The 14,114-nt window shown below is 39.6% G+C and overlaps 1 protein-coding gene across 2 annotated transcripts in view; it reads right to left on the minus strand.

Moving 5' to 3' along the window:
* STAB2 (stabilin 2) overlaps positions 1 to 14,114 on the minus strand; it is a 142,823-nt gene that overhangs the window by 114,396 nt on the left and 14,313 nt on the right. For both annotated transcript variants that reach the window (XM_070756273.1, XM_070756272.1), the window contains exons 6-13: positions 11,940 to 12,035; positions 9,061 to 9,186; positions 6,413 to 6,609; positions 5,189 to 5,322; positions 4,040 to 4,173; positions 1,548 to 1,630; positions 892 to 1,041; positions 445 to 588 (exon numbers count right to left, since the gene is read on the minus strand). In XM_070756273.1, coding sequence (XP_070612374.1) covers positions 445 to 588; positions 892 to 1,041; positions 1,548 to 1,630; positions 4,040 to 4,173; positions 5,189 to 5,322; positions 6,413 to 6,609; positions 9,061 to 9,186; positions 11,940 to 12,035 — 1,064 coding nt within the window. The remainder of the gene's footprint in view (positions 1 to 444; positions 589 to 891; positions 1,042 to 1,547; positions 1,631 to 4,039; positions 4,174 to 5,188; positions 5,323 to 6,412; positions 6,610 to 9,060; positions 9,187 to 11,939; positions 12,036 to 14,114) is intronic.

Below are 14,114 nucleotides of genomic sequence, written 5' to 3' on the forward strand. Positions count from 1 at the left end.
TGAATTGTTGTATTGCTGTTGTGAGCCTCCCCGAGTCTACGGAGAGGGGCAGTATACAAATCAAATCAATCGATAGATAGATAGATAGATAGATAGATAGATAGATAGATAGATAGACAGACAGACAGACAGACAGACAGACAGACAGACAGACAGACAGACAGACAGACAGATAGATAGATAGATAGATAGATAAACAAACTAACTAACTAACTAACTTAGAATTTTGGAAGTTCAAATCCAACCCATGTGGAAACTTTCAGAACAGAGAAGACAGCTTTACAGACCTATTTTATATATAATTAAAACAATGCATTAAAATGCCTCATTCTTCTTCTTCCTTCATTATAGGCACACTCTTGTTTTCTTAAATTGTCACAATATATATTCAATCCCATTCAGAATTATAATTTGAAATCCCTTGCGCTCTATTTTTGACCTCACCTCTTTGTCACTTTTTAAATCAGGTTGAATGTTGTCCAAAGCTGTGTCGATAATATGGATAATTCCATTTGAAGCAGCAATATTCCCTTGTAATATTTTACTTTTTGTTTTACCTCCCTTTATTCTGATTCTTAGAGTATTTTCCTAAAATGGCCCAGGAAACAAATATGAAATCTATTATTTATAAACTGTCTAAAAATACATATATTAATGTGGTTATTTAAAATGTATGCTATTCAACATTTGGTTGCATTCAGCATTTTCGTTCTGCCATCAGGTGTAATGTTTGCAATTAGATGAATAGTGAAAGTGCAATAAGAAAATTACTTTTTGAAAACATTCATTTTAAAAACAACAATTTGAATTATGCTAAATTAAGCTAGTAAAATATTGTAAAAAGCATTAAAAATTGTTCAAGATATAATAGGTTTTACAATTATATCTCACCGTTTCATCCTTGAATATATCTGCTGGCTTGCCTGTCAGTGTATAAACCGTTTGTGTGACATTCTGCTCATTCAGGCTGAGTTGCCCAGCAAAAATATGAAGCTTCACAAAATATTGTATGCTGTCTTTATCAGAACGAAGTTCTTTAATCTGAAAGGTTTCCAAAGAATCAAAAAGATTACTATTTGAAGCTTTTAAAAAATGTTATTTATTCATTTATTTTGTCCAATACACAATAATACACAATGAAGGTTATAGAGGATATAGTAGAGAAGAAATACGAGATATAGGAGAGACTATAGGACAGGGGACGGAAGGCACTCTAGTACACCCCTTACTGACCTCTTAGGAATCTGGAGAGGTCAACCGTGGATAGTCTAAGGGTAAAACTTTGGGGGTTAGGGGATGATACTACAGAGAGTACAAAGTCCCTACAAACAAAGTCCCTACAAACAGATTTTGCTTTGCTTGGAGTACATTTATTTATTTATTTATTTATTATTTGGATTTGTATGCCGCCCCTCTCCGAAGACTCCGGCGACATAAGAATAGCATGCATTAAAGGCCATTTTGGTACATTTTGGATCACATCACTTTTGAATAATTAAACAATTAAGTAAAATCCCATGCCATTTTAAAACAATCCGTTTACTTACATTGATTCCACTGAGCCCCTTATTTGTTGGAACAAGAATAGTAAATGGTCCCAAATTAATCAGTGGCCATTCATAGGCACTTTCTGAATAGGAAAAAAAGGGAGAAACAAGAGAGAGAAAAATTGCAAAGAATACTGCCGTTTTAAGTAATGCTTGTTTTGTGGGCATCTAAAGATTAAGTTCTGGAGAATCCAAGATTGAATTCTTTAATTTTCTCTCCTATCAACCTAGGTAATTTAACTGATACAGAATCAGCTTTAAGAGGAGACGGGTGGCCTAAAAAATTAATAAATAAAATAAAAATATAATTCAAAATAGTGCTGTTGATGGGTTGATAGGAAACAGAATAGTGAGTTTTCTAGATCTGGATTTAAGTGTTCCAGCTGCAACAATTTTCTCATACTCGTAGAGCTCAAGATTTATGTATAATTAATAAATTATACACTGAGACTTTCATTTATATAGTGCAAGAAGACTTTTTTTTTTTTAAAGACATTTATTTTAACCACCAGAATGGTAGAGAATGGGATATTATAATCTAGATTTGTGCAAATACAAAAACTAATTATAGGAACTGCTCCTTTGTTGTCTTCAGTTATCGGTTTCCTTTACTGTTCTCATCTATCCTGTTTTCTTCATCAGTTAATGTGCTTTTTCCTTCCATTTCCCATTTAGCCTGAGAACTAGTGAAATGTCCTCTTATACTTCAGTGAATTAGGGAGGTGTCTGTCTGAACTGCTTCTGGATGTTATTTGGTTTCTCTAAAATGTTGGAAGTGTTTAAAAATGCTTCAACCCCTTTGGCATAGGCAAAGATTTTTGCATATTTATGTCAAGACCACCCTAATGATAGGTATGTTGAATAGAACTGTATTTTTATTGTAGGTTTTTATATTTTTACTGTATGCTGGTTTTAAGTTTAAAAACCCAGAGGTTTTTTTTACATAAAAATATTGAAAGTATTAGAAGGGATGAAGAACTCTTTGACCCAGAATCTTTCAAAGATTATTCCAAATATATTTATAACACAAGGGATGGGGCAAATGATTAAACAACTATATTTCATTTTAATTTAAACTATAAGTCAAGTGGCATATATATGGCATATATTATTATTGAATTATAAATTATGTAAATATTAAGTAACTAAAATAAAATAACTCTTCGGGCATTTTATTTGATGGACAATATGGATATGTAGAGGTAAAAAGTAATTCAGCAAACAGGATTAACACTTATGTTGATCAAGAATTGAAGTTCATTCAAAAAGGAATACTTTGGTTGATTTTCCAACACTTTTACCTCCCTCTCTGATATTATTACTAAGATTACTAAAATTTACTACAGTAGTGTAACACCCAATATAGTGTACATGTATCACAGTTAAACATTCAAAGAAGGTTACTCTGTTTATCATAGAGTATACAGTATATGGATTTTATAGCCCTTGGATGTTCCCATGCTATAAGAGTCAGTTTGGTTTACCATGATGAAAGCATCAGGCTTAAACTAGAGTTGTTTGTTTGTTTATTCGTTTGGGACCCTGTAGGTCATCAACTCCAACCCTCTACTTAAGCAGGAAATCCTACAGCACCCCAGCCAGATGACAGTCCAATCTCCTCTTGAAAATGTCCAGAGTTCGGAGGTCACAACCTCCGCTGGCAGGCAGTTCCATTGGTTGACCACTCTGACCATCAGGAAGTTCTTCCTTATTTCCAGGTTGAATCTCTCCTTGGTCAGCTTCCAACTGTTGTTCCTCATCTGGCCCTCTGGTGCCCTAGAAAACAGTGTGACCCCCCCTCCTCTCTCTGGCAACCCCTCAAGTACTTGTATACTGCTATCATGTCCCCTGGTCCTTCTTTTCTCTAGGCTATCCATGCCCAGTTCCAGCAATCTCTCTTCATAAGTCTTGGTTTCTAGTCCCCTAATCATTTTGGTTGCTCTTTTCTGCACCTTCTCCAGAGTTTCCATGGCTCTTTTGAAATGTGATGACCAGAACTGAATGCAATACTCCAGGTGTGGTCTGACTAGGGCATTATACAGTGGTATTAATACCTCCCTGGTCTTGGAGTGTATTCCCCTGTTGATGCAGCTTAGGATTGTGTTGGCTTTTTTAGCCGCTGCTGCACATTGCTGGCTCATATTTAGTTGATTATCCATCAAGACTCCAAGATCCCTTTCTATCAAACTCAGGTATCAAGTCAGCTGGGTAACCTCGCGACAGTCATTCTGTCTCCCATTAAGGAAGTAATGGTAAAACTCTTCTGCAAAACCTGTCCCAGAAAACTAGACGGTATTGTGAAGGCATTACCATGAATCAACACTGACTCAAAGGTAGACAGACAGACAGACAGACAGACAGAAACACATCAAGCTATATTTAAGGAGACTTTAGTATCCCTCTAAATTAATTTAAATCTAGGCGTCTGACAAGTTGCAACATATTTCAAACATTTTTTGTCTTTCTAAATGACATTGTTTAAATTTACCCACCAAAAAGTTCTATAGCAGATATCAGATTTCCTTGCCAATGTCCTCCAGGTTCATTATTCATCTCTCTAATTTGATCTATGATATTTTCATAGCATGTAAATCCATCTCCTTCATAGCCCCTTTGGCACATGCACCTGTGCAAAAAGTGATAATGTTATTCAGCCTAAGAACTCAAGTAGTACAAAATGTGCAACTAAGCAATGCGAAGTAACAATATTGTAAACCACTTTATGACATGGATGCATTGGAAATGCCACAAAATGCATGTCTAAATAACTGAAATTGCTTTGTATTGTAAATAACGTTTTCCACTCTCCTTTTAGTATTTAACAAGAAATTTAGTTTGCCTTTAGATCAGGGATGTCAAACTCAAAGCCTATGGGCTGGCCCCAGCGTGCTTAAATCTGGCATGTGGGGCCACTCTGGAAACAGCGAAGGTCCGACTGACAGTGCCTCTGACAGTGAAAACGGAGCTCAGGAGGGCTGTACGTAGCCCTCCCAGGCTTTGTTTTCGTCTGCGACAGCCTCCTGCAGCCCTCTGCTAGCAAAAATGGAGCTTGAGGGGCCCATGTGAAAAATAAATTAAAAACAAAACAAAAGGAGAAATGTTTCCCCTCTTGCATTTGATCAAGGGACAGGGAAGGAGAAAGGGAAAGAGGAAAGACGAAGAAAAAGGAAAGATGGGAAGTGAGCAAGGAAGGAAAAAGAAATAAACAGGGGAAGGAATATGGAAGGAAGGAAGGAAGGAGATTATAATGAGAGGCAGGGAGGGTCTGGGGGAAGTCCTGCCTTAGCACTTGGCCACCACAGGTGCCCTCAACACAAGTGACATTGAGCTGGCCACGCCCACCCTGGCCACGCCCACCCTGGCCACACCTACCCTAGCGCCCCAAGGTCAAACATCACCCTAATGTGGCCCTCAATGAAATCAAGTTTGACACCCCTGCTTTTAGATGAAACATAAATCAGAGCAACTATCACGGAACTGATGACAGATCTTTTGATTTGGGTCAGCATATAATAGTAAGCATTTTGACTTCTCACTTGTATTTTTCCCCCCAGCCCTTTAATATACCCCACCCTCTCCAACCTCCAAACTTTCTGATTAGCTTTCACTTCCTCTAAAGTATCAGAAGGTTCAGTACTTACATGGTTTTTCCTGGTCTGGTCATTGTACACACTGCATTCTTATGGCAGGGATTGTTGGTTTCACAGATATCTTCCATACTGCATCCTTGACCAGGTACAAAGTTCCTGAAATGTTCTTGGCATTCACAGTGAGACTTAATGTAAAGGAAAAACATCTTAGTTTCCTTTAAAACAGGGATTTGCCCATTTATTCATCAGTTTTTTTATTTTATTTTTATTTTTTAAAATTTCTTTTACTTTTTCCATTTCTTTCTCCATATAAACTTGCAAACTCTTAAGGGTTGAGATCTTTTGTGTGCTTAAATTACTTTTTAAATTGTCTTATGCATTAATAATACCATAATAAATGGTAATATTTTATTTATAAATGTCTTGACTTGTTTTCATAGAAAAGATTTATACTTAATAAGGAATGCATTTCTACTTAGATTAAATACTGTATTTTTTGGAGTATAAAACACATCGGATATAAGATGCACCTTAGGAAAAAACAATCTGCTTCTGCCTTACAGATGTTGGTTAACCATCTGTCTGAAGTAGTGTAGGGTCTCCTGCCTAAGCAGGGGGTTGGACTAGAAGACCTCCAAGGTCCCTTCCAATTCTGTTGTTGTTGTTGTTATCATCATCATCATCACTTGTGCTAATCTAAGTGCTAAATATACTGTGCTAAATATCTATGTGCTAAATCTATGTGCTAAATATACAGTACAGTGTTCCCTCGATTTTCGCGGGTTCGAACTTCGCGAAAAGTCTATACCACGGTTTTTCAAAAATATTAATTAAAAAATTATTTGCGGTTTTCCCCCCTATACCACGGTGTTTCCTGCCCAATGACGTCATATATCATCACCAAAATTTCGTCCACCTTTAATAAATATTTTTTTTAATAAACTTTAATAAAGAAACATGGTGAGTAATAATCTAAATGGTTGCTAAGGGAATGGGAAATCGCAATTTATGGGTTTAAAGTGTTAAGGGAAGGCTTGTGATACTGTTCATGGGCAAAAATAGTGTATTTACTTCCGCATCTCTACTTCACGGAAATTCAACTTTCGCGGGCGGTCTCGGAACGCATCCCCCGCGAAAATCGAGGGAACATTGTACTGTGTATTAAGGGAAGCAGCATTGGAAGAGGATGAACGTGGTTTTAAAAGTGGAGGAAGAAATATCAATGAGCTGCACTATGTTAATTTCAGCCAGAATTTATTTCACTTTTCCACTTACCTTTCCAGGTCCATCATATTTACAGATGGTAGAACCTATGGGGCAGTCTCCAAAATTTGTTTGGCAAGGATTGATTGGTACACACACTTGACCATCGCCTTCATATCCATTTTGGCATGTACAGTTATGGTGATTGGGTCCAAGATATAGGCAATGAGCATGAGGATCGCAAACCATTTTGGAACACAGATTGATCGCTTTGGAGAGGAAATAATGATACAAAGACAGCAAAATAAGAGTTCACACAAGCATGTACCAATATGTTTATTTTTAATTTGATCAAATATCGCATCTCAGACATTAACACCCTTGAAAATGTCCAAAGATACTTCACCAGAAGAGCCCTTCACTCCTCCACTCGAAATAGAATACCCTACGAGACTAGACTTTCAATCCTGGGCCTAGAATGCCTAGAGCTAAGATGCAGTAAACATGATCTAAGTATTGCCCACAATATTATATGCTGCAACGTCCTGCCTGTCGGTGACTACTTCAGCTTCAACCACAACAACACAAGAGCACACAACAGATTTAAACTTAATATTAACCGCTCCAAACGTGACTGTAAAAACTCAGTAACCGAGTTGTCGAAGCATGGAACTCATTACCGGACTCCATAGTGTCATCCCCAAACCCCCAACAATTTACCCTTAGATTATCTATGGTTGACCTCTCCAGATTCCTAAGAGGTCAGTAAGGGATGAGTACAAATGCACTAGTGTGCCTTCTGTCATCTGTCCTATTGCTCTCCTATATCTCCTATACCTTTCTTCTATTCCTATATCTCTTCTTCTATTCTTTCATTGATATGTTTTATTACTATATCTTGTTTTCTATTCTTTCACAGATATATTTTACTATGAGTATCTCCTCTATAACCTTCATCTTGTATTTTACTATATGTATATATATATATATATATATACTGTATATATATACCCACTAAAACTCTCATTGTGTATTGGACAAAATAAATAAATAAATAAAAAATTATCGATAAGTATTATTTCACCATGATTATACTTTATCAGATTTGGCACTTGATCTGAAATCCAGTGAAACAAATACTGTATTTTTGGAGTATAAGACGCACTGGAATATAAGACGCACTGGAATATAAGATGCACCTTAGTTTTTTGGGGAGGAAAATAAGGAAAAGAATCTGCATACCAGGTATTCATCTAGCTAGCATCCTTAGTCCGGTCAGCTTCAGCACATTATTTTATCCCCTAATTAAGGGCTTAAAAAATTATTCTGAGAGAGTAGCAATGAAAGAGCTGGGAACATCATTAGCACTTGGAAAGAAACTTACTCGGAGCAAGTAGAGCAATGGAAAAAACCCTGCAAAGATTTAGGGCTTGGAAAACATTCTTCACAGAAAGAAACAATGAAAGATCCTGCAAGGTAAGAGCTGAAAAGATCATTAGCAGCTAGTTAGGGCTGAAAAAAAAGCTACATTCAGAGTATAAAATGAACCCTAATTATCAGCCTCTTTTAAGGAGGAAAAAGGTGCATCTTATACACTGAAAATACAGTATGTGTTGGATTCGTTCACAGTGGAGGGGAAAGGCCACCTTTGCCATCAGAGCTAACCTTGGGTATGTTTACGGTTGAGCCAAAGGACAAGAAAATATTCCTAGTCTGCCTAGTGACACGACTAGTCTTCCTTGCCACTAACATTCACAATTTTGTGATTTTTAAATTTTTTTAAATTGGATTTGTATGCCGCCCCTCTCTGGAGACTCGGGGCGGCTAACAGCAATAATAAGACAATATATTATTATAATCCAATTCTAAAAACAATTAAAAACCCATTATTATAAAAACCAATGATACATACAGACATACCATGCATAAAATTGTAAAGGCCTAGAGGGAAAGAATATTTCAATTCCCCCATGCCTGGCGGCAGAGGTGGGTTTTAAGTAGCTTACAAAAGGCAAGGAGGGTGGGGGCAATTCTAATCTCTGGGGGAGTTGGTTCCAGAGGGCCGGGGCCGCCACAGAGAAGGCTCTTCTCCTGGGTCCCACCAAGCGGCATTGTTTAGTTGACGGGACCCGGAGAAGACCCACTCTGTGGGACCTAACTGGTCGCTGGAATTCGTGCAGCAGAAGGCAGTCCCTGAGATAATCTGGTCCGGTGCCATGAAGGGCTTTATAGGTCATAACCAACACTTTGAATTGTGACTGGAAACTGATCGGCAACCAATGCAGACTGCGGAGTGTTGGTATAACAGGGGCATACCTTGGGAAGCCCATGATTGCTCTCGCAGCTGCATTCTGAACGATCTGAAGTTTCCGAACACTTTTCAAAGGTAGCCCCATGTAGAGAGCATTACAGTAGTCGAGCCTTGAGGTGATGAGGGCATGAGTGACTGTGAGCAGTGACTCACGGTCCAAATAGGGCTGCAACTGGTGCACCGGGTGAACCTGGGCGAACGCCCCCATCGCCACAGCTGAACATCTCACCATCGTAGTGGGTAAAGTAGTAAATGAATGAATAAATAAGCACATGAATGAATGAAGTCTCATTTAACACTTTGCATTTTTGGGAGTTTGATCATCTTTATTCCATGTGCCAATATTAAATTAGCTCCTAAATTAGTCAAGACTGAAATAAATAGCTATTTTGGGTTGACTGCTACTTACGTTTACACTGTTTGCCATCACCTTCATAATTCGGAAGGCATTTGCATTCAAGTTGGTTTTTGTCCACACTTGATACAGAACATCTGGAAAATTCTGGACATTGTAAAGCTTCACATTCTGGTATTGCTGGAGGGAATGAAGAAAATCCAGTACACCAAGAACACTACGCTAAGCAAACTAATGTATCTCTTCAACTGTATAACAACTTCAGCATTAAAAGACTACCTTTCCAAAAACTTAGCTGTACTTGTTGGTAAGAGAAAAAGCATAAAAATACAAGCCATTCTTAAATTAGCTTTCTCTAACTTGGTTTATTTTTGAAGTAATAACTGCTATCCCCTTAATCTTTTTAAAAAAATCCATTGAATTGTACTTCAAACCCACTAGTGTTTGTTGAACCGAGAAATCAGTGTAGCATCATACGTTACTCTGACAGATCAAGCCATACATTTATTGGAGCAGAACTCAAGATACAATAACAATCATGGTCAACAAACAATTAATAGATAAAGAAAAAAAAGCTAAAAATATAATGTATTCCTAAGAAGCTTGCATAATAATTTTAATTCTGTATTATTTCACTTATTTATTATTATTTTTTTCTTAGATGCACAGTTTTTATGAGATCAATATATTGCTTATGGTCTAAAAGTACAGTGATCCCCCGATTATCGCGAGGGTTCCGTTCCAAGACCCCTCGCAATAATCGATTTTTCGGGATGTAGTGGTGCGGAAGTAAAAACACTATCTGCGCATGCGCGCCCCTTTTTCCATGGCCGCACATGCGCAGATGGTGGAGTTTGCGTGTGGGCGGCGGGGAAGACCCAGGGAAGGTTCCTTCGGCCGCCCAACAGCTGATCTGCTCCGCAGCGCGGCAGCAGCGAGGAGCCGAAGATGGGGTTTCCCCGTTGCCCAGGCAACGGGGAAACCCCATCTTCGGCTCCTCGCTGTTGCCGCGCTGCGGAGCAGATCAGCTGTTGGGTGGCCGAAGGAACCTTCCCTGGGTCTTCCCGCCGCCCAGGCAATGGGGAAACCCCATCTTTGGCTCCTCGCTGCTGCCGCGCTGCGGAGCAGATCAGCTGTTGGGCGGCCGAAGGAACCTTCCCTGGGTCTTTCCGCCGCCCAGGCAAAGGGGAAACCCCAAGATCGCTTGCCACTTGCCCGTTCGCCCGCCCGGCTGCTCGCTTGCCGCTCGAGAGCAAGAGGGGGAGAGATAGAGAAAGAGAGAGAAGGAAAGAAAGAGATGAGAGAGGGAGGAAGAGAGTGTGAGAGAGGAAGAAGCAAGATAGAGAAAGAGAGAGAGAAAGAAAGATGAGAAAGGAAGGGAGTGACGTCATTGGGTGGAAAAATCACGATATAGCGTTTCGCAAAGATCGAGATCGCGAAACTCGGGGGATCACTGTATACTGCTCAAAAAAAAATAAAGGGAACACTCAAATAACACATCCTAGATCTGAATGAACGAAATATTCTCAATGAATGCTTTTTTCTGTACAAAGTTGATTGTGCACAACAGCATGCGAAATTGATTGTCAATCAGTGTTGCTTCCTAAGTGGACAGTTTGATTTCTTAGAAGTTTGATTTACTTGGAGTTATATTGTGTTGTTTAAGTGTTCCCTTTATTATTATTATTTTGAGCAGTGTATGTGCTAACATTTCCAGAGTTTGCTTATGCACATGGGTAACTTCATACTGTCTAAAAATAAAAATAAAGTAGTATGCACTTTCAAAGAAAGGAATGGGTGTAGAAGAGATGGGAAAGTAGAAAAGCTTTGATATTAGGAAAGGTCATAAGACAAATGATGATTTTATCAAAGCTAATCACTGGAAAACAATTTTTATTCCCGACCTGTTAGATAGAAACACAAGTCCTAATCTTATTATATGGGATGGCAGCACTTCTCTCTTTATTTTTGAACCTAATCACTTTTTTCTACAGTTGCTGCTACTATTGAACTACCCTGTTTCCCCGATAGTAAGACACCCCCGATTGTAAGACGTATCGGGGGTTTCAGGGGGGTCGGCTAATATAAGCCGTACCCCGAAAGTAAGACATATGTCTTACTTTCGGGGAAACACGGGGGTATTGCTGGGGGGGGAGCCTGATGACGTCGCTTCCAAGCTCCCCGCACGCCCCTCGCCTTCGCCTCGCCGCGGCACTACCGTCTCTTCCCCGGCTTGGCAAAGCGAAGGACGGCGCTGGTCCGAAGCGAGCTGAGCGGGCGGCGGCTTGCAGTGAAGGCACTCGTCCCAGCAACCGAGTCCTGCCGAGGCTCGGCTGCAAGCGGCCAGCGAGGCCGACCAGCTCTGAGGCAAGCGGCCGGAGCTGCGCCCTCCTTCGCCCGCCTCCTTTCCGGCAGGCAGGTGGGGCTGCCCAACTGCGCAGAGCGGCTCCTCCCCTCCAGACACACGCTTCCCCGACACGCGTCTGCGGCTCCACACGTGCACGCCGCTTGGAGCCCTGAGGCTGAACTTGGAAAAGGGCTCACGAGGCTCCTGTCCCGCGGCTGCCCTTCTGGACTCTGGGGAGATGCCTTCGGGAACGCAACCCTTTCAATTTTTTTCCAATGTAAGACATACCCCGAAAGTAAGATGTAGTGGGGCTTTTGGGGGTAAAAAGAAAGTAAGACACTGTCTTACTTTCGGGGAAACACGGTAGCACCGGGTGTTGTATGTAGAGAACTACAGTTCCGAATTAATTAGAGCATCTTTCGGAAACTTCACACAGAACTTTTAGAAGGGGATTTATTTTCAACAGTTCGTGATACATTCATCATTTCTTGAATGGCTTCTAACTATATGAGGAGTTCATTAACACGACTCTCATTAGCAGCCATGAATAAAAAGATGAGCCCATGCCCCAAAATGTGCTACTTACGTTGATCACAATGAAGACCTTTGTACCCAGACAAACACTGACATTGTCCATCACCAGTCAGTCCATTGTTGCATATTCCATGAATGCAGCTGCATACTAAGAGGAAGGAAGCCTTGATTGGAGTCTGCAATATTTGAGCTGTACATTTTGTCCTACAGCTATTGAGGATGCAAGATACCTGAACCTGTCAGATTTGATCTTCCCTGAAGTCTATTAAAATAACCCATATAGATGTAGGAACAAACCTTTCTTTTGCCTAAGCTTTACTTGAGTTTATTGATAGCTTAAAGAAGAGGAAGGCAGCTCCTGGGCCTTACCTGATCCTAAACTCTTATTTTCTCCTAAGCCTCCTAGGTGAAATATGGGTGGCAAGTGTTGTACATACTCTTGATCAGTTGGAGGGTGATGAAGATATTGAGGACTCAGATTCACATAGTGTTTATGAAGTAGTGGGGGGCCCGGGGTTACAGGTAGTAGAACAGGTGGGAGGCCAGCCACAGGATGGGGCTATGAGTTCAGGATCTAGTGAGGGAGAATCAGATGCACGCTGGGTTAATCCTAAATTCAGAAGAATTCAGAAACGTAGAGAGCAAAGGTCTGGAAGAAGATATTAAGGAGAGGAATGGGTTAAATATTGTAGTGAGGTAATTGGCACGTCAGGGGGCTAGTGGAGAAGAAGGGTGGAGTTTCAACATTGCCGAACAGAAATATGGAGGGTTTTTTCCGCCATGCTAAAGTAAGCCAACGTATTTTGTATTGTATTTAGTCAGAGTGGCTGTTTTTTATAGCTATGTAGTTAGGAAATAAAACTTGTCTAAGTTAAGCAGGAAAAAGAATGTGAGGAATGTGGCTAGAAGAGAGATAACAGACCGTTTGATGTCGGAAATGTGTTGAAGTACAAGAGAGCAGAGAAATAAATGGAATTGCTTTATTCATGAAATGATGCATTTAATGAGAGTTATTTGTAATTACTAAACTTGTACCAGAAACCAGAACAGCAAGCAGTGATGGGCTCCTACGGATATGACGCAGAACCAGAATTTTTTTGATTTTTTCTTTTTTTCTCTTCTGGGCTCTGGTTATATTTTTCCTATTGCAGTAGATTTTTGAAGAGCTGTGCATGCATGTGTGTGTGTACATACACTTTAGATAAAGTATAGTTTTGTGTGCCTGTGTGTTTTCAGGCTATGTTTCTTTCTAATCCTCTGGAATACATCCCCTCCCTCCCGCCTAGGGATCCACCCAGCGGATCAGTTCTTAGAACCGATAATCGTGTTGGTGTGAGGCTCCGCCCACCCACCTGGGATGCTTCTGCGCATTAATAGAAGCATCGTGCGCATGTGCAATCGTGAACCTGTAGCAAACTAATTCAGAACCCATTACTGGATCCACCTCCTTACTATATTTCATCACAATCTCCTTCCTTCTAATGGCAGTCACAAAACTGGATCTTATGTAGGGCGCATGGTCTTCCCAGTTTATTTGAGATAAGTCCCAGAATTATCTTTAGCACGAGACTGAGATTTCTGGCTGTTTACTGCCTTGGAATTCTATTGACTCTTGGCCTCTATATACTTCTCATATGCTTGTAAATAACTGTAAGGTTATAGTATTGCTGAGGAAATATCTGTAGGAAATGTTTTCAGTCCTTAGTCACTAACTTAATATATTGATTACTGCTTTTCCCCTCAACACATAGAGCAGAAGCTATCTACAGGAAACATTACTCTATGGAAGCATCTCAAAAAAGGTTGGTTATGTACATGGTCAATTGTTGGAAGTCTTTTCTCTATGGTTAGAGAAAGAACTGAATGGGAAGGGCTGTAGTTCACTTTACATACAAAAGATATCAGGGACAATGCCTTGCATTTTTGTTTAGTTAAGCAATAAATTAACCTTCTCCAACTTGAGGTTTCCAACTATAGTCTATATAGAATAAGGAATGTGAACATAAATCACTAGAACTATGCAACATATTTTCAGAAAGATATTGTAAATGATCAATTAATATACATATTTATCCGTTGCCCCTTTTAAAATTTTAATTGTTTCTGCAACTGTTTCATTTATTATTGTCTTACTGATTTTATCTTACACTGTACTACACCATGATTTTAATAAAACTTCTTAAAGTATGTTTTATTAAATCTTTTAATTCATACACTTAACTCATTT

The sequence above is a fragment of the Erythrolamprus reginae genome, chromosome 6 (assembly GCF_031021105.1).
Source record: "Erythrolamprus reginae isolate rEryReg1 chromosome 6, rEryReg1.hap1, whole genome shotgun sequence".
NCBI classification, from domain to species: Eukaryota; Metazoa; Chordata; class Lepidosauria; order Squamata; family Dipsadidae; genus Erythrolamprus; species Erythrolamprus reginae.